General features: G+C 40.8%; 1 protein-coding gene across 1 annotated transcript in view; it reads right to left on the bottom strand.

Moving 5' to 3' along the window:
* Positions 1–4,303: 4,303 nt before the first annotated feature.
* LOC148214336 (uncharacterized) overlaps positions 4,304–21,814 on the bottom strand; it is a 65,950-nt gene continuing 48,439 nt past the window's right edge. The window contains exons 5-7 of the mRNA XM_088152999.1: positions 5,426–6,145; positions 5,033–5,181; positions 4,304–4,435 (exon numbers count right to left, since the gene is read on the bottom strand). Of these exons, the coding sequence (XP_088009125.1) occupies positions 4,304–4,435; positions 5,033–5,181; positions 5,426–6,145 (1,001 nt within the window). The remainder of the gene's footprint in view (positions 4,436–5,032; positions 5,182–5,425; positions 6,146–21,814) is intronic.

Below are 21,814 nucleotides of genomic sequence, written 5' to 3'. Positions count from 1 at the left end.
AGTAACATCATCAGTGCTGGTGAGTGTGGGGTTTGCTCCCTGTTTCTATACAGTAGCTTATCCTGCCACTGTTGATGAGGGGTGTGGTTTAAATAAATTGTCCATGGGGTTGACTTTGATACACCCTATATATGCATATAGGACATAGAGATAAAATTACCACGGGGACAATTTGGAAAACTATTTTATATTGGTATTCATGTCCACAATTTCCATTTCAATTAAAAAAAAAAACTTATGAAAAGAAACTTTTAGCACTGTGCTCAACGTTATGGTTTTTTTTTTTTCCCCTTAAATGCAGCCATTCAAATCCAAGAGTCCCTAAAGGTGTTGATAAGGTAATAAATAGCTACATATCCAAATATTTTACAAAGTATCATCATCTGTAGTTCTCTTCCCCTCCCGCCTTTGATGAGCTAAAAAAACCAGAGGAATGGGATCCTTCCATGGAGCTTAAACAATTAAAATCATAAGATATCTAGAAGAATTATAGGTGCTATTTCTGGAGAGCCCTGTTGAGGATGGGGGAGAGAGAGAGAAACACCAGAATAATTTTAAAAATGAAGACCCATCAGGCAAGGAGGCATTAAAAAAATGCAACAGATCAAAAATAACTACCAACTTTATTGGTCGCTCACCTCCAGGGGCCTGGTTTGAGTCCTGCTCTAACGAGAATGACCAAATGTCACTCTAATTACAGGGCAATAAAAGATCCATTGCAAAATGAATTCCGTGGTCTGAACTCAGTTCCAAGTGGACATTTGTCTTCATTACGATCTCGGCATATGTTTGGCACAGCCTGGATGTCTGTCTTTAAAGAGGCTCGTAAGTTAATGAGGAGGAAGCCTGCAACGTTGTCCCTGAATGTCTGAAGCTCAGGCTTTGGGTATCTAGAATATATGAGAGCAAAAGAAGGATCTTACCCCATTCCTTCCTTCATTCTCCCCCCCACTCCAATTACAAGGTGGACTTCCATTTAAAAGTGCTCGACAACTAGAATAGATTGTCAAGACAAGAGACAGATTCATTTTTGCTAACTGTTTGTGCACCTCCCCTTTTCGCTGACATTTTGACAGGACATTTAAAGAATGGAGAGACATTGAATAAAAGGAGATATCATTAAGGACAGCTGCTTCCAGCATCTCATCATAGGGCACTTACTGGCAACTTCATTTTCTCCAGATTTTATCTGTAGCTCAAAAGTGGCCATTTTGTCTAACAGGCCTTCAATTCTTTCTTTTCTCAAGAATTTTCAAGGTTGTATTTTGTTCTGTTCTCCCCCCCCCCCTTAGCTACTGATTGTAGTTTCAATTCCTGCAGCTGCTTTGTCTTAATTCCACCACCCCTGTTACATTCTTCAAATTGTTATAGGTAATCCGGGAACCTATATCATGACATCACAATGCCAAATAGCCAATCAGATGTGAAAATGCCAAGGGCAAATTAATCTTGTAACAGGAAGGGGAAATATTTCCTGACTTGATCATATGATTCATGTCAGCCACTAGGCTTCATCCTGTTTGTCTTGAATCAAATCATTGTCAACCATCTTCCCAAGTCATTTCTTCATCTGCTCACAACAATCTTCCCCCAAATGTCAAGCTACAGAGCAATCTGTGAAAATTCTCAGCTCATTCTAGATCAGAGCTAAGTAATTTACATTTTTCTCTTCCCTAATCACCAAATGCATTGGTAAAATACTTCATGCCTCATACACATAGACGCACACACACCCAAAACTAATTTGGTGGGATTTCAGTGGCAAATCAAGGTTATTTTTCTACCATGTTTTTACAATGCAGAGAAAAGTTTTTATAGGCTGATAAAAACAGGGTGTATTAAAAAAAAATTAAATCAAGGTGATAACCACAATCACTCAGTCAATGCCATTCCCTTTTTAAACAATGGATGCCTGTGTGTCACACTTAAAAAAGGGGTAATGCTTCAATTTTGTGGTTGCAGACACCATCCTGACCTTTTTGACACCTCCCTGCCAAGCAGGTGAGGCCTTTTAACCAAAGAGCATTTGAGAACTGGATCTTGGGAATGACAAGTGCACGTGTCTCAGAGAAGGGGCTGAATTTTAACAAGGAACAACTTCATCAAAGGATGTCAGTGGGAAAAGGCGATAAAGGTGAACATAGCAGTCACTGGGCTATTGTAATAATTGGGAAATAGCATTCAATGGGGGAAAAGGGGAAGAAAACGAGAAGCTAGAACGCCGTAAAAAGCATAATTGAAGAGGGAATGCTAGTCATTTGTCAGCCCTTCAAGATAGACCAGGCCAAATAACAGAAGAAATACTAAAATTCTACTTTATTGATATAGGCTATAATAGCAGAATCTTGAAATCCAGTTGCAGTTTCTCCTTCTGTCCCTCTTATACCCAAGAGGGTCAAACTGGGACAATCTTATGTTTCTTCCTCACTCCTTCCTGACTTTCTGGACTAAGCTGCTGTTTTTGTAATGGATGTAGCACATTTCCTTCAAGGCCGTCTCTATATTCTTCTATACCACCTAGCTGCTGCTTGACTTAGGTCAGCTGGAGGTGGAACAGTCTTAATATGGAGTTTCTGCTGGGCTAAACAAAGGCTTACAAAGATCCAGAGCATTCTCAATTCAGCTGCTTCCCCTTGAGTAATTTCAGCTAGCGATGGGAAGAAGCTCAATGTGAATTCTGTGTCTCTCTTTCTGGCCAAAGTTAGGGTTTTAATGCTACATCTACTCAATGTGGATTATTTGGAAGGGCTCCTGGATCATCACTAAGCAGTATTGGGATTTCAAGCATGAGAGACTTTTAGGAGAAGCTGACCTTTCTGATACTTCCCTGCCAAGCAAGTGAAATCTTTTAGAGAAGAGATTCTAGATCAAATTGGGAGCTTCGTTACAAGCCTACAGCCCTGAGATTTCCAGGTGGTTCTCCATCCAGCTCATAAGCAGGTGTGACTCTGCTTAGCTTCCAAGCCCAGAGAAGGTAAGACTCCTGCTTCCAGCTGCTGAGGAGCCATCAGTGAAAAAGAAGTTCAATGCAATTTAATACACAAACTCACATCAGGAGATTTTTGCTTTCACTGCTGGACAGTTTACGTTGGAAATATCAGGGTATATGTAAGTGGAGGGGAAGGGAAAGATTGATCCAAATAAATAGGAGAAACACAAATCTCACATCTTCGTACTTCCCCCAACTTTAGGGGGTCAAACAATGATCTATGCATGACATGGTAGCCCAAATGACACAACTTATGCATTTGTATCAGACATCATTACATAAGCATGCCAATTGTGCCATGACATGATGCACTTTGACACCATTGTAGCTTGTTTCAGACACCACTGAATAGTGTGCTGTTTCTCATCTGGTACTGCTTCTTCACTTTCTTCATTTCATTGGCCCTTCTGTGAGACTATCCCCATTTTCTTTCCACTGAAGTGCACTGATTCCAATCTTGCCAATATCATCTGGATGCCTTGTGAGTTAGAATCACAAGGGGTAGGACAACCCCCATTGGGGTTATTAAAGGCAGAGAAGGTGCCTTTGCCTATAAACAAAGGATATCACACATGAAGAAGCTATCCAAATGACCATGCCTGAAGATGATGCTCCATGGGACCATATCTAAGCAGATTGGGCTTAGCAAGAGTATTTATCTCAATTTTCTCCCTATAAAAAGCAACTGTGTCTCTCTTATTTAAACCATCAGACCCTAGGAATTCAGGTACCTGCAGGTGGGGAGAGAACAAAAGAGACCTAGTCCTAAAATGATGATGTAACTAGCACACCATGCTTCCTCTAATGAACTAGCTGAAGGCTCACTAGCAATGGTAGGCAAAGCTAGAAAAAGCAATCCCCTAAAAATCAGGAGAATTATAAAACTGCGACACATGGGGCCCTGTACTCAACACTTTTGCTGTGCTTCTCCAGGGCTAATACAAAAACCCATCATTTCTAAATGCCCTTTGCTTAATCCGATCTACTGTTTCACCATCACCTGCCTGCATCCAATCAAAATGCAGGACCCAAGCTTAAGAAGTGGAAATCCACAATTGTTTGAAATCTTTCTGCAGCACACCATCTTTTTGCTTTTCTCTCTCTTTCTTTCCTCCCCCCCTTCTGTCTTTTGTTTTCCTAATTGAAATTCAGAATTCTGTAGGGGATACAGCCGATTGAGACATTAACAAGTCCGACAGCTTAGCTGTATGTTTTTTTTAAAAAAAATTTCTTGAGTAATAGATTTATTTTTACAGGCTCCTGCTGTGTCTTCTGCCTGCTATGATGATTGCCATTAGTTGTCAGGGCTTTGCTCTAGAGAGCAAAGGAGGGGTGGGGAGCACAAAGGATGGATTTGACAATTATGTCAAAACTACACGAAACATCAGAAAGTTCCAAATTTGCAATCAAGGCCTGTATTTTCTTCTCCTCTCCTCTGATATTGTTCTAGGGTACCATGGAGAATAGAAAAATCCAAGTCCACATCCTCTCTTTAATTCAGTTTCTGACACAGGTGTAGTTCTTTGGGTGTTTCCAAGTATACCTCAATGTTCTGATCCCCCATATGCCTCAGGGCCTAGGTGTCTCAAGTAGATTCCACCTGCCCAACCCAGATGACCAGGGAGCACCTTCAGAAGACCCTTCCTATCATGAAGTATGAGCAGGGGTTTGATGGTGGTCATTCTCTCTAGGGGCTCCCATCCTCCAGAACAGTTTGCCCGCAAGGCAAAAGTGGACTTCAGAAGGCTCTTTTGGAAAGCCTTCTCCTAGAAGAAATAATTATTGTTGTTCTTGTTGGTTGCACAGTCAGCCAGATGTTTAGCTGGATTTGGCACTTTTATCCCAAGGACCCGGGACAGGCAGTTGTTGTTTGATGGTGTGAAAGGTATTGTCGCAGGATATAAGCTGTTCCAAGTAAAGCTGCCTTTTGCAATTTGTCAATGCTGATGGTCTTCAAGCGGTGCTCCAGATGTTTTGGGCTTGTGCCCAAGGTGCCTATTACTAGTGTACTATCTTTGCTTTCTTTTGCCATAGTCATTCTACTTCTATTTGCAGGTGTTTGTATTTTGTGATTGTCTCCAGTTCTTTCTCTTCTCTTCTTCTGTCTCCAGGTATTGCAATGTCCACTATCCAGACTTTTTGGTCTTTCTTATCAACAATTGTTAAGTCTGGGGTGTTGTCAGGCCTAGCCTGAGGAACTCCAGGAGACCATGCAAATTCTGTTCAGCAATGTTTATTAGCTACAACCTCTATCAAGAATCTTCCCAGATTGAAACTCTGTTCCCACAGTAGCTGTAAAAACAGAATGAATTCCTCAGGGAGGTGCCAGCCTCATCCTCTTCTCTCTTCCTCGTCCTTCAGGAGACGAAAGAGGATGCTTGCCTCCCTGAGTGTGGCCTTCATAATTCCATTCCATCACAGGTGTTCTGTGGCATGTGTTTGTCTGAATTCTAAAGTCCCAGAGCTCTTTAGCTTCTTCATTTTCTATTACTTTGTCTGTTTTGTGGTCCCACCAGTTCTTGCTCGTAGGCAAATGGTATTTCTTGCAGATATTCCAATGCACCATTGTTCCTACTTTGTCATGCCGTTGTTTGTAGTCAGTCTGTGCAATCTTCTTGCAGAAGTTAGCTAGGTGGTCCAGTGTTTCTTCAGCTTGTTTGCAGAGGCAACATTTGCTGTCTGTTGCTATCTCTTCAATTCTGACTTTGAAGGCATTTGTTCTTAAGGCTTGGTCTTGTGCAGCCAGAATTAACCCCTCTGTCTCTTTCTTCAATTTTCCTGCTCTTAGCCATTGCCAGGTCTTGTTCTTACCTGCTTTGCCTGCTAGTTTTATGTGTGTGTGTGTTTGTGTGTACTGGCTATGTACTACTTTGCCTTGCCATGTCTCTTTTCTATTCTTCATTTGGTCTTTCTCGTAGCCCAGTTTGGGTTCTTTGGTATTCAGCAAGCCTTCATGGTGTACTAGCGTCAGTGCATCTTCTTCACTGTCCTTCAGATATTCTTCCAATTTTTCTTCTTCAACTGTTGGATGTACTTGCAACATTCCATGCCCACCTATGCTCCTTGTTAAGTAGAGTCTGTCAATGTCACTGCGTGGATGAAGGGCATGATTCATTGTCATTATTTCTCTGGTCTTCCTATCCAGGGCTTCTAGTTCTGCTTGAGTTCAGTCCACTATTCTAGCTGTATATCTAATGACTGGAATCGCCCAGGTGTTAATTGCCTTGATGGTATTTCCTCCACTGAGTTTGGACTTTAAGAACTTCTTCACTCTTGTGATGTATTCACTACTAACCTTCTTCTTGGCTTCGATGATGATGATGATGATGATGATGATGATGTTGATTCAGGGTACCAACTAGAATCCCTGTTATAACTAAATCAATCCCTTGTTCTTTGCTACTATCCTGAATACTCTGAACTGCATCAGGATGAATTCATCATTGGCTCTGAGTAACTGAAACCTTCTCAAAACTAGACCTAGGCTACTTTTTGTAGCTGCCCTTTCTATTCCCCTCCCCCGCCTGAAAAATTAGTAAATCATATAGTAGACAGGGAACTCTGGAAGTTCAGAATTCATTTCCTAAAGACTGAATAGGAAATGACTACTCTCCTGAAAATGAAGCAGTTCTTCTCCAGACCATATCAAAGAGAAGTTAAGGATATTTCTCTCTCTCAAGTTGAAACAAGTTTTCTTAATGTTAAGTTTAGGCAAGACATTATTATGACTATGAATGCCAGTAGAACCAGTTGACCACAATTTTGTAAAGGAGTATCAAACAGTGGCTGACCACTTTTGGTAGCTACTTCTCAAAACTTTATTCTTCTTTACTACAGCTCCATGACTCTTTTGATTTCTCAACCCAAGCAATTACTTTGTACCACTTCACTTTTGTCCTTTAGATATGATCTAACCTTCTGATGAATGATTTGTCTAGCTACCTTGGCTTCATCACCAACCACAGAAATTTTATTTAAAGTTCCTTGTTACCTTTTCTTCTCTCATCTAATTTTATCTCCTCCTAAATCTATAGACTATAAACCTGGGGTGGGCAAAACAGTCATGATCTAATTCAGCTTAAAGATTTGAAGATGATATGATTCCATATGCATTTGTATTCAAGATTCAGAGGCCACAAGCTTTAAAACCAATTCAAGACTGGGTTTGATAAAATATTTTACCATAAGCTATAAGGAAGAAGCATCAAATTGCATGCAACGATTTTGGGTTTTAGCAGAATAGGACAAAAATAGCAGAGACATCAACACTCTACATCTTCAGCCAGATAGCTGCAAAGGGTTTATGCCAATGGGAAAGAAAAGTCTTTGGCTTAACCCTAACATGACCAAGTGGCTGTGGGTTTTACACCCCCTAGATTTGGGGATCTTTTATCTTTAATGAGGGTAGCACTCCACCAGACAGAACTGGTGTGCAATTTGGGAGTCCTCTTGGACTCTTAGCTCAAAAGGCAGGTGATAGCCATGGCCAGGATGGCCTTTGTATGAATCAATCTGTACACCAGTTGCACACATTCCTGGATCAGGAGACCCTGCTCATGGTCACTCATGACCTGGTCACCTTTCATTTGGACTATTGCAGTGCACTCTATATGGTCCAGAATGCAGTGATGTGGGTAGTTATGGGTGCACTATGGTATGCCCATGTAACATCTCTACTTTGTGGGCTGCACAGGCTTCTAGCACATCTTCTTCATCAAGTAGCCAGTCTGATGGTTTTCTCATCTCTCCCTTTCTTTCCCACTACAGCATATTTTGATATGGAAGTGAAGAATAGGAAAATAGAAGACTAGCCTCACATATGCTTTAGTTCAGTGTTTCCCAACCTGGGCAACTTTGAAATGTGTGAACTGCAACTCCTAGAATTCTTAGCAACAGCCATGACCATAAAACTTTCAGATCAAAGTTCTGAAGTAGGCTTTAAGTGTGATCAGCTAGAGGTGCCTTGAAGCTCCTTGAAACTTTCCCTTATAATGCAAGATAATCAAAGTGCAGAAGTCATGACAGCATGAATGAAACATTAGAAACATAATCCCTCTATCTGTTGTCCTCATGCATTCAAATCAATACTTATACAGTATTTAAAATCTATAGTGGATGGTTTAGGGTTCTCCTGCGGTTGTCCTTATTTTTCTCTGAATCTCTTCTCTAATTTCCTTGTCAGATGAAATTTCCAAGGCACTGTTTCAGTTTAGGATTTTGAGATACTTATTTGAAATTCAGGACCCACCTTTTGACCTGGATTAAATGTTAAATATGCATTTCCAGCTGATGTGGCAAGAAACTATTTTATGCACTTCCTAATTTCGTTAGGCCCTTGTAAAGTTTCATCAGATAGACCTCAAACTGTATGATGATAACATTGAAATGCAAGTCACAAGCTTTAATTAGGTACAATCAGAAATCATGCGGTGACTTCATTAAGTATCATTAAGAATGATCAAAATATTGCTCTTAGGAAAAATACATCAAAAGCATGAATTTACACATTGATTAAACAAGATCTGCAATTTCTAAAAATCTGGTGTGAGGAGAAAAGAAAGAAAAAAGAATGTAGCAAATTAACTGTTCCTACCATACTTAGCAACCAAGGGGCTGCTTAGCAACCAAAAATGTTGGGTAGAAATAAAGATGGCCGGGTACACATTCCCATTCCTTTACAAATGGATAAATAAGTAAATGATGCCAAAACTGAGGAACAGAAAATGACAAGATTCTTTTCCTGCATCTCCAAGTGCAGGTCCTAATTCATGAAGCATGATAAATATTCATGCAGAGTTCTGAAATCTGGGAAGACTTTTCATACCAAAGCAAAATTGTCTTGTAGGGGACTGTCTGTATGCTCATTGGAAGCAACAATATATATTTGAGATTTTGGGTAATAGGTTATTCCTGGTCATCCCTCCAGTCATTAGACTGATGTAGGATTTAAACTAGGGGCGAAAGAGCAGTGGGACTGAAGAACAGTGAGGACAGGTTGGTTATGGAGATGCAGGTTACATGGGTGACAGATCATCTGTACCCCATCAATTAACAGTTGTAATGTGTTCAAAACCTATTGTTTTTGTAGAGACCTTCTGAGACTGCCTATAACTTTTTGATGTACAGTATGCACATTCAGCAATCTCTCACTCAATGGTGGAGTTCAAGTCCATTTTTTCCCAAAGCATTCACTTTGACATCTGCTAAAGAGCATCCTGGGAGGTTGAAGTGCTCTGATTGTGCTTTGTTTTGAGTCTTAATGTCAACTGTGTGTCCGTTAAGTCTTCTGTGCAAAGTTTGTCCCATTTGTCCTATGTAGAATGCAGAGAGGGATTGCCGGCAGATGATTCCATACATCACATTAGAGGAAAACCATGTAAAGGGGGCTCTAATATTGGTGCGTACTTGGTGGGGTCCCTGGTGGTGCTGTTGGTGTAAATGTGGAAGCAATGTAGGAATCTGATTTGTTGCAAGATCTGGTTATTATTTATTTATATAGTTCCCATGTCCTGTTGTTTCTTGTTGCTTGTGGGAATCTGCTTCAGTATGGGCCTGCCACCCAGTGCCTGAGAAAGTGCAGTGTCCTTGTCCAGAATGGATTGTAGCTTATTAACAATGTGCTTGAATGGTTTCAGCTGTGAGCTGCAGGTGAGAACCAGTGGTGTTCTGTTGTTCTAAGGTCTGGGAAGTCATCTAGCTCTCTTGATTTGTCTATTGATCTTATTGGGTGGGTAATTCAGTCTCCTGAAAGCCTAGTTTAATTCCATCAGTTGAGCATCTCTGTCAAGTGGGTCATAAAAAATGTGGCTATAGTATAGAGCCTGGTATAGACAATAGATTTGGTGATGTGTTCTGGATGGAAGCTGGAAGCATGTAGATAGGCATGGCAATGTTTAGGTTTCCTGTAAAATATATTAACCATTATGTAGTGTTATGGTCACCTCAAGGAAGTGGACTTGTTCTGTAGATAGGCCTAGGCTGAGATTAATGGTAGGGGTGGAAATGGTTAAAACCTTGATGAAATTTGATAAAAAGATTCATTTCCATGGGTCCAGATGACAAAAATGTCATCAATTCATCTCAAGTAAAGGAGGGACTTCAGGGAGTGAGAATTAAGAAAGCGAGGTTCTGAGTCAGCAATGAAGATATTGGCATACTCTCCCTTTGGGGGAGATGGGCAGCATATAAATTTAATAATAAATGAATAATAAATAAATATGCAAGTGCCCAACTCTGTGCTGCTAATTTGCAGGTACACATTATGGGTGAATACACAATTGCACAGTCTCGTGTGCTGTTTTGGCATCAGAGATGATGTTCTTGATTGCCTGAAGTCCATATTTGTGGGGGATGTTGGTATGTCAGGCCTCAACATCCATGGCCACTAAAGTGATGCTGCTATCATCAGAACAAGTCAACATCCTTGATATCACCCTGGGAGAAGGCAACAGCAAAGCATTTGTATAGTATTGACCCCCCACACACACACACACACATTCACAGCTGTGTCCATGCCATCAGCAGGAGTCAAGCTTGACTTGAGAGTATCTTTATTTTATTTTAGATTTTTTAATTTATCGAATATTTCATGTATATCCTATATCCAAGTACTGCACTGATCATGAATTAGGACAGCCCTGCTAATTTCATGTGATAATGAAAGAAAAGCATGGTTGGAAGGGGACATGTAGGCCACCAAGTCCAATATCTTAATCAATGCAGCAACACAGTTATGGTGCTTTAGCTTCTATTTAAACATCTCCAGTGAAAGGGAGGCCAACACATCTGGATAACGGCTTGCACTATAAATTACCCTTATCATTAGGAAATCCCTGCCCACTGAATGTTCAACTGGAATCCATTTCCTACAACTCAGCTACTTCATTCTGCACCCTGCTTCTTCAAATAAACCTTTAGGTATTTGAATAGTGCTATCATATTATTCCTTAGGATTCTTTTCTCAAGGCTAAACATACCCCCTTTTTTCAATTGTTTTTAACTGGATTTTGTTTCTAGTCTTCTGAACCTTCTAACTCCTTAGAGTGTGGTGCCCACATCGGGGTGCAGTGCCCAAGGTGGGGTGTAGATCATGCAGAATAAAATGGACTTATGACTTCCTTTGATCTGGAGAACCATAGTTCTGTTTAAAGCAGTCTAAAAGTATGGATTTTTTGCAGTCACATCACTGTCCTAATTCATATTCAGGTGCAGTTCAGCTGCTGTGCCAAGTTGTTTTTCAGAAATACTACTACTAAGTTAGATATCCTACAGCTGGATAGCTAATATCTGCTTCCAAAATGAAGAATTTAAGAATTAGGTTGGTGTAGTGATTAAAGGCACCAGGCTAGATATCAGGACACCCTGAATTCTAGTCCTGTGTTACTTATGAAGCCAACTGGATGACTTATTATTATTGTTTCTGTTTTCTCTCTGTCCCATCCAGTTTTTGGTCATCTGGCAACCTGATCAACAGTCAGATCCAAGCCATTATCAAATTGCTAACCTTTAGAAGTTTCCTCAGATATACAGATTCTTTTGGACATCCAGGAGAAGGACTTAATCACTACATTCACAACAACAGCAATTAGGCAGGTCTAATCCATTTAAAAAATAAATAAATAAATAAATAAATAAATAAATAAATACACACACACACACACACACACACATACACACACACACATGATCAGGGTATATTTGACTATTTATTTATTAGCCTCCATCCAGTACACCAGAATAGCTGCCAATGTTATTAGAAGTTTCAGAAATGACACCAACTGCATTTCATTGTTCTAAAGCTTAAACTACCCAATTTTCCCATCATGGTCCTCGAGTCCAAATAAATTTCTCTCATTTTGTATAGCAGGAAGGGTCACTAATGCAATCACAATAAAAATAGGAAACTTGCAGGAAAGAGCGAATATCGCTTCACAGCAGAAGCGGAACAATTTAAACATGCCACAAGGGTTCTCGTAGTTCCTTGTCATATAACCCACTGAATTCTTCAGCTTAGCTTCTAAAGGTCTGAACTGCAGATGCCATATGGCCACCTACTCCAAGTGGTGGAGTTTAGAGGTGTGCATTTATTTCTAAAACAGGAATTCCAAGAAGCTGATAAAAATAAGGAAGCCCTGGGAGCATTGAATGAAACATATTTTGCTTTTTCCCTTCCATTTATTTGGATACCAGGGGCTAGTTTGGTGTGGTGGGTAAAGGCACTGGACTAGAAACTGGGAGATCATGGGGTCTAGTCCTGCCTTGGGCACAAAGCCAGATGGACGTCTTTGGGCCAGTCCCTCTTGCTCAGCCCTAGGAAGAAGGACGCAAGGACAAAGCACTTCTATTGAAGAGCCTGCACCAGGCTAGAAAACAGCAATATAAGTCTAGCTGTGTGTCTATAAGAATGTTTGGCTGTCTCCAGAGCACTGTAAGATACTCCCCACCCCACCCCACCCCACCCCACCCCAAGGTACGGGAGCTTTTATTATTATTTGGGTGATGGGCTGTTACAGTTTTCAACTTTGCTGGCAGGTAGTGGGCAACCTCAGGGGCTATATGCTTATATAGTATTGATTGATTGATTGATTGATTTAACCTGCCACAATCAAAAGACTCTTAGTGGGTTACAATCTTAACAACAAAACATCCATGCTATAGGTAATTTTACATAGCAATGAGTAATAATTGAAGCATGGATAAAATCGTAAAACGAGCCATCAAAATGCACTTGAAAGAGAAGGTGGCATCTGTAAATCAGAGGGTTTTGAAGAGTTTTGTTTTTAATAATTTCCTAGAGCCTAAGAAGGTTGGGGCTAATTAGATTTCAAGAGGCGGGGTGTTCCATAACATTGGCATGTCTACAGAAAAAATGGGTTTGCAGGCCACCATTCCCTTAATTTTGTGGAAACAGTGGATGTCAACCCTACTTGTTGTTGTTCAGTCGTTAAGTCGTGTCCGACTCTTCATGACCCCATGAACCATATTGCGCCAGGCCTTCCTGTCCTTCACTGCCTCCCTGAGTTTGCTCACTTTCATGCTCATTGCTTCAGTGAGGCTATCTAACCATCTCATCCTCTGCCGTCCTCTTCTCCTTTTGCCTTCAATCTTTCCCAGCATCAGGGTCTTTTCCAAAGAGTCCTCTCTTCGCATTAGGTGGCCAAAGTATCTGAGCTTGAGCTTCATTATCGATCCTTCCAATGAGCAATCAGGGTTGATTTCCTTTAAGATTGATTGGTTTGACCTCCTAGCAGGTCTACTAGGTAGACCAATACTGGAAATCTACTCCACAGGAAGGCTAAAACTGCTTTTGACTGGCTATAATAACAGTACAGTCTGGAGCACAAGGGTGGGGAGCTGAATTCTGGATTACCTGAGGTTTCCAGATAGTCTTCAAAGACAACCCCACATAGAACACATTTCAGTATTCTAACCAAATGGTGATGAGGGTGCAAGTAACTGTTGTGGTATCTTCCCATCCCAGATAAGACTGCAGCTGGTGCTTCTGGTGATGCTGGGCAAAGGCCCCCCAACCACAGCCTGCATTTCACCATTTGGCAGTAGTTGTGATGACTCCAAGTTGTAAATTTACTACTTCAGGAACAGGACCATCCTATCAAGAGACATAACAACAACACAGTCTCAGTCTGCTTTGTTCCATCAGCTATTCACAGTCTTCAAACCGTCTCAAGACATTGACAGTGTCCTCTGTCTGGTCTGGGATAAAGATGTACAGTTGGGCAATATCTCCATTCTTCATTCTGATAATACTAAATAAGGTACTAAAGTATCTGAAGACTTCTTCCAGAGGCTTCATGTACATTTTAAAGAGTAAAGGAGACTAATGACTTCCCCCCACTGGCTGGTGTCCTGAAAATATCATGTTACTTGGATGCTAATACCAAAGTTACAAGCAGAAGACCCATAATTAAGATGAAACTCTTTTGTCTTCTCTAAACTATTCCTGGCTGCAAACATTGGACACTGAAGCAGAGGAAGGGGAAATTGAGTGGGGAAAGGTAGAAGTCAGCTAGGCAATAGAAATTCTGCCTCTAATTGTCCCTTCCATTAGAGCATCAAATGATTCCTACAGACTTCATATTATCTTATAATAAGAAACTACACAAGCAAGTAATGGCTTCAGTAATTTCTGGTGGAAGGAATAGGATATGTAGGAATGAAAGGCAGCCAAGAATGATTTAGATGAGAGGGCTACAAGGCTGGTTTAAGAATGAGGGGTGGTTTGGTTTGGATTATTTTGCTTGGATAAAAGTTTACTCAAAAATAATTAGAACTGAAGACATTACTTACTATTTTCTTTATTCCAAATTATTATTTTTAAGCAATGCTACTCATATGAATTACCAGGCTAACAAAGAACACTGAAAAGACTTAAGCAAACCATATTTGACTCACAATCTTTTCTCCAGAGAAGTTTTATAAAAGATTTTTAAAAAAGGAAAAGGGAAAATCATTCCCTTGACCAATTTTTCTGTAGATTGGGTGATAGGTAATATTCAGTATGGAATAACTCCCCACTTATTTTTGCAGCCTTAGACTGAAGCTAGAGAATAAGGCTTCCCCCCCCCCCCCGTTATTTTTTTCCCCTTTGTTTTGATTGTTGCAAAAACAACATGAAGCAAAACACATTGATGGGTCTGGTCAATTCTCTGAGAGTTTTGGTGGTCTTATCTCTGCAGAGACATTAAGGATTATATTTCATCTTGTCATGCCTGTTGTAGAGCAAAACCAATTCCTGGTAAGATGGCTGGATTATTGCAGCCACTAGAGGCCTCATCACAGCTTTGGGACTCTCTTTCTCTAGATTGTATCACTGTTCTTCCCCATTTGCCTTCCTCACATCATCTGGCCCCCAATGGAGAATCAGAGAGGGTTAACCAACTGTTACAGCAATATTTAAAATGTGATATTTCATTTCAGCCAGACAATTGGACTGACCTCATACCTCTTGCTGAATTTGCTTACAATAATGCAGCACACTCCTTGATTGGTATGTCCCTATTCCAGGCAACTTATGGATTCCACCCACAGATCTTGCCAACAATAGCGAGGCAAGAAAGCACCATTCCTTATGCCACAGATTTCCAGCATGAGAGGCAAGTGGCCCAAAGCCTCTTAAAGGAACAGCTGGAACTAACAAAGGTCACATACAAAAAAGCAGCAGTTGCGTACAGACAAGAGGGAGCTATGATGGCTGTGAACCAAGGCTGAACCATCTTGAAACATAGAGGATTGTCCAAAGTGAGGCAGAAGTGTGTACATGTGAGTCCTGCCTGGTGGAACCCCCCCCCCCTTCTGTATCAGACAGTAGAATGTGTACATAGATGATTGGCTGGAAGGAGAAGGGAGCAGATCACGTCACGCAGGTAGGGGGTCTTAGAAAGGTGGGCTAAAATTCCATATAAGGGAAGAAGTAGAGTTTGAGCCAATTGTTGCTCATTTCCGTGTTATCTTGTTCTGAAGCGGTATAAAAGGCTGATGTAATCGGTGTTCGGGGTCTCGGCTCCTTTCGCTGCTGGGACCCTTTTGCTGGAGCGTTTCAATAAACGTTTTTTTAGAATATTGCACCTCGTATCTGGATGTCTTAACTGGCTTTGGCACCAGGCGAAACCCATTTTGGGGACAACAGCTAGAATTGCAGAAGGGGGTTTGGTGTGGCTTTTGACAAGGTTTTTGGCTTCCCCGAGGCCTTCCAAGAAGCTGAACTCAAAATGTATTGGCCCCTTTCCAATGATTAAGCAATCAACCCAGTGGCATTAAAGTTGCAATTGTCAGCATCAGTGAAGCTCCACCCTTTATTCCATCTGTCTTTGCTAATGAATGAGGCACGCACACACACTGTGTTCACAGGCAGCCCCCCACTGGTAAATGGAGGTGAAGAATATGAAGTGGAGACAGTGCTAGACTCTCGACACAGAGGGAAGCGGGCCTAGACCTGATCCACTGGAAAGGCTACCCAGAGTCAAAGAGGTCACGGGAGGTAGTTACAGATGAGTACACACTGCAATTGGTGCATCACTTTCACAATCAATACCCTGACAAGCCCCATCCTCAGCAACTATAGGCCTTGGAGGCACTGACAAAGATGGACAAGAGGCGTTCTTCTATGGAGTGGAGGGCATCTCAGGGATAACAAGAGACAAATAGGGGGCAGGGAAAATGACCCCACTCCTTCCACATCAGGCATATAGGACATGGGGTTACAAGTTATGGGTTGCATGGAGGGGAAGGTGATCACCCCATTCTTCTTCAACCTGAGAAGCAAATTAAATGTTTCTAAGTTATTACTGAACCTGAATGGAAGCTAGAAACATTAAACAATTTAATTCCACTGTGGGGTTTAAAGAAATAATTTCAACAGGAAATGTATGAGGAAACATCTAAATTCATCTCTACTGCTGGTCCCAGTCAGAAGAGGAATCTATAACAAAAATGTGGTATTTTTAATAAACTGATTACCTGGTGGCACCATGAAAAAATAACTAAGCAGATTCATTTAATGGGCTGATGGCTCTCATACAGGCCAGAACAGTCACATTTGGTCTCATCTACTTCGCATTAAGAAGAGTTTTCTTTCTGAGTATGTTTTATTTACAGCCAGGTCAGTAAGCATAAAACACCAAATAAATAATACCCTAAAGAACCGTTCAGACAAGTGAGATCCTGGAGGACTATTTTTTAAAAAGCAAACAAGCAAACTTCAGGCTATGTGAACACCAGTTTTCTAAGCCTCCTTGATAATATTCTTTCTACCACAATTTCCCCAACTCAATAAACATTTTTTAAAACTTTCTTCTTCAGTTGTGTCACTTTTTAAAAGTAAACATTGCATTCAGAAATATAGAATAGGAAGCTTTTAAACCTCAAAAAGTAGTAGCAGTTTCTTCTAACAATGACAAATCTCCATCTTCAGAGAGCTTTGGGAATAGATCACTTCAGGCTCTTCAACCTGAGGTTTTTCCTCCACTCAAATGGATGTGACAATCTCAGTAATAATCCCAAAGTGGTCTTTTCATAATTTCAAACTCCCATTACTGCCCAAATAGGAACTACAGTTACGGAGGAAAATTCTCCTGGATTTTTTTTCCCCCTCCCGTACCAGTGGTTGGATTTTTCTCCTAATACAATGCAATTGGAGAGAAGTTAGTTTTGAAGTATCTTTTATTTCTTGATATACATATATTAATTTATCAAGAATTTTCATATAATAAAAGACGAATCAAAAGAAAAAAAGAAAAGAAAGAAAAACAAAGAAGTACAAGAAAAAAAAATCTAAAGAAATATATAAATGATGTCTGACTTTCTCTTCAACAGTCTTATTGTCCCTCCTCTCTCTTAAGTATTTTACAAATCCCCTCACCTCTTCATTTAATCCGCATTCATTCTTTTTTTAATCTTTAAATCCATAAATCATCAATTCATTGTTTTCTTCTTTCAGCTAAAAGCCCGTATAAGGTTTCCGGTCTTTCAAAAAAAGTTATTGTTGTTTGTTCTCTACTAAACAGGTCAGTTTCACCATTTCTACAAATTCTGACATTTTCACAATCTATTCCTCCACTGTGGGAATTTCATGATTCTTCCAGCTTTGAAGTGTCTTTCAAGGGAAAAGACAACTGAGTGGAGTGGCATGTTTTCATTAGAAGGTGGCCAAGGGATGTGTGTGAATGCCCTTTCTTTCACTCAATGACTTTCTCTTTGGGGATGATCAGCTTCTCTGCTTTTCCATGCTTCCATTCAATCCTGAGGAAAGGCACCAGAAGCAATTTTTTCTCTGGACTTTCTTCAGATGAAGAAGTATGGCCAACCATGGAGGCTTTGAAAGGATGGAAAAATGTCTTACAGAAAGCAGTGGCCTCTGCAGGAACACTCTCTAGCATTTCAAAACTAAATAAGCTCTAAAATAGCACTAAGAAATCCAAAAGAAATGTTCCCCCCACACCTGAGGAATGAGGGAGAAAAATATAAGTAAGTCCAAAGTTCGATTTGGGGGCTGGAGCAGCTGGCAGTGGGGCAGCTTTGGAAAAGATATGGCTGAGTTAAAGAGTTGCAAACAGATGTTGTGTTTTGCTTCAGGTATTCCAAAGTAGCTTTTCCTAATTATTTGCAAAACATTGCATAGCCCTAGAAGCTGAATTTCATTTAGCCACAATGGAGCTAGACCTATTCTGAAAACACTGTGGAGTAATAAGGATGATCTCTTTTCAAGCCCATCCTCCAGCAATTGGTCTGTTGTGCTCTCTATAATAAATAAATAAATAGATACATAGCTAATCTATCCCTTTCTTTAAATTTTCTGCACACTCATTTATAGTTTTTATACACAATTTTCCCCAATGTGTGCATTTTTGCAAGCAATTTTCCCTAATACTTGCCTTCTTGTACTCCATTTTCTCCAATCTGCACATTTTTATCTTTAATTGGAGAGCTGCTCTGCATTACCAAATTTGGAGGAGGACAAAACTCAACAGGAAAGTGGATTTATGTATCCATTTAAAAGTCTGAGCAGCTGGCAATAGCTGGCCAATCCAGTCTGAGCTAAGTAGTTAAGCAGAATCAGGCCAGATGAATACTTGGATAGGAGACCAAATCTCAGCATTGGCAGCAGGATTAGAAAGTTGACAAAAAGGGTCCTGGAAGAAGTCACTGGTAAACCACTTCCATATTCAGTGGTGATAAGCTGGATGGCATCTTCAGAAGTAAAGTGATCTGTATTGTAGCATACTCCTCGACAGCTCATAGACAAGGAACTAACAACCTGAGAAGTGTGCTACAGTGCTGATCACCTTACTTCTGAAGATGCCAGCCAAGTTCCTGGAGAAATGTCAGGATACCAGATAATTGGACCATGGCCTGTTAGCCCAGAAGCTCATCATTGACACTGGCCATGAAAGCCTGCATTGATACACTTCCATATTGTTGCCAGGAAAATTACAGAGATGTGTTTGACAGGAGTCCAGCTTGAGGTGAAATAATCTTTATATTGTATTCTTTTAAAAAGTGTGATTTAGAGAACTAATTAGAAATTAGTTCCATGTATATCGCAATTTTGGACACCTGATATGAAGGCTGAGCTCTCTGGAGAAGTCTATAATGCTGGGAGAGGTGGAAGGAAAGAGAAGAAGAGCAGCAAGGTGGATGGACACAGTGACAATGGTGATGGGTAGACTGTTGGAAGACCTGAAAGACCAGGTTAGGGATAGATTGTTATGGAGAAAATCTGTCTCTGTGGTGTCTCAGAGTCAACACTGTCTTATTGGCATAAATCAATCATCAATCATTCAATATCACAACACCCTTAGCTGTTTCTCTTCTTATTTATTTATTTATATATATTTCAAATTTGTCACTGCCCATCTCACTACAGAGTGAGTGGCTTTTGGGCTTCCCTGGTAATGAACAAAAGTTATAGGAGCTATAGCAGGGCATACCTGAATCGATACATATCTCAAAAGTAGTGGTTGGTTAGTGTGGATCCCTGGAAGGGAATCTCTAAGCCATTTCCTTAAAATCTTTTCTAAGTTCTCGCATACTCCTCAGGGAGATTCAGCTCAATAAAGGCTGCCTCCAGCTACTTTTCTCAAGATGAATCTTCTCAGGTGCTGAAGTACTCAGGAAAAGGCAGGGTGGCTTTGGACGGTGGGTCAAAACAGTCAAAACATGATTGAAGCCCTTGCCTTTTTATGTCTGTGGTATGAGTGACATATATTAAAAAGGGGCAAGTTTTTTTTATCATGTGGTTGCAGCTGCCATTTGGGGATTTTTGACCTTCGGTTAAGCACCCCTGGAATAGGTAAAGTAGAACCCAGGTTAGCTCCTTTTACCCCTTTTGGTAGCTCAGTGAAGGGAGGAGAAGCAAGTAGCAAAGTTAGAACCCTTCCAAAATGAAAGTGGCTAATTCAGTAAGAATTCAAGTTTTTATTACAGGTAATCCTCGCTTAACGACCATTCATTTAGTGACTGTTTGAAGTTAGGATGGCACTAAAAAAGCTACTTATGACCGGTCCTTGTACTTACAACCATCACAATGCCCCCACAGTCATGCAATTGCAATTTGAACACTTGGCAACCAGTTTACATTTAAACAGTTGCAGCATCCTGGGGTCACGTGATCGCCATCTGCAACCTTTCCAGCTGGCTTCCGGCAAGCAAAATCAGTGGGGAACCATATGATTTGCTTAACAACCATGTGATTCACTTAATGACTGCAATGATTTGCTTAACAACCACTGCAAAAAATGTTGTAAAATTGGGTGCAGTCACATGATGACTCACTTAGCAACCCTCCGTGCTAACAACAAATGTTCCAGTCCCTACTGTGGTTGTTAAGCAAGGACTACCTGTATGTATATCAAGATGAAAGAACTAAAGGGGAATTGAAAGAACAAAAGAAAAAAGTGGGGGAGACAAAATCACACTGATGTTCAAAGAAGTTATTCCAGCTGTTCCGTCATCTCAGAATATTCACACACATGTCTGCCCAAGCACAGAGAAGAAATTATAACAAAAACACCCCATCTCAACTCATTCTCCAAAAAATTAAACTAGAGTTTTAATCAACTTCTACCTCACTAGATTGACACACTTTTTTTCCTGCATTTCCAACACAACTTCTAGGGGGGGCGCCTCAGACGTCTGCCAAGCATACGAAAGTAGCAACATGCCGTCACAACGCAATCGCCACACCGTTGCGATGCCCCTTTCATACATACAGGTGATGCCACGACACAGGTACAAAAAGAGGGAAGGTTGCCTCGTCTTTGCAGAACGCTGCTTCTACCATTCCTGGTGTAGAGAGCCACCAAGATGGCCTTGAGGGAAATATTCAGAAACGGTTACAAAACGAGGCAGAAACACTCCTTGAAGCCCGGGAAGGAAGCAGCATTAGGAAGAGACCTGGGCTGGCTCGTCCCTAACTCCCTGGGGTTAAAGAGGGTGGGGGGTAGGAGACGCACAAAAGACTTGCCAGATTCCGTGAAAAAAGCTTAGTCTTCCTATAAAGTCTATTTTCAGGTCTGGACAGCCTCGAAAGGATGACATCCTGCCACACCCCCCACCCCACTGGTCCTCTGGCTTTGAGCCAGCCCTGGAAGAGATGCCTACCCCCCATGAAAGAAAAAAGCAAAAGAACAAGACAAAATGGGGCTTCCTCTTTCTTTTTCAAGAAAACCCCTTCTAGGGAAATTTTCCAGTTTCCGACTGACTGTTTCACAACTGATTTCCCAGGCTTCAGATATGTTTGCCCCTTTATCCAGACTGCCATATCAAGTTTTCCTTTCATCCCTTCCGGGTCTGAATCTCTTGGGATAGGATTTCTCCCCATCCTCTAAAGAAGCTGGTGCCTCTTCACATTATTGCAGCCCGTGCCGGGTAACGAAGCAAACTTCGAACCTGAAGTGCAAAATTAACATCTCTGCCTTTGAAGAGGGGAAGATTATTTGAATTTATATACTTCCCTCTTCTGAAGCAGACTGTTGTAAAATGTCATTTGTTTTCTTCAGCTGACAAAAGCAACCCCCCCCCCCCTCCAAATAAGGACAATAATATAATAAAATACCAAACACTTGTTGAGTTTTTGCTTCCAGAACAAACAGGCACTGACAAATCCTTAGCACATTACCATTCTTGATTGCTCTAATGGAACTCATTTCCATCTTCTGTTTCTCTAATTACATGAAAATTGCATTCTTCTTATTCATGACACATTTCCCATGGCTTTGGAAAACAGTTGCAAAGAGGAGAAAAATCCTTTATTTCTTTCCCCATTTGTAGCTGTTGTATATCTCCCGCCCAGCAATCAATCTGTGTTTA

The sequence above is a fragment of the Python bivittatus genome, unplaced genomic scaffold, assembly GCF_059951505.1.
Source record: "Python bivittatus isolate LINGU-HERP-01145 unplaced genomic scaffold, Pbiv_v1 ctg000570_np1212, whole genome shotgun sequence".
Taxonomy (NCBI): domain Eukaryota; kingdom Metazoa; phylum Chordata; class Lepidosauria; order Squamata; family Pythonidae; genus Python; species Python bivittatus.
Note: the sequence above shows the minus strand (reverse complement) of the source record. Positions and strands in the feature narration are given on the sequence as shown.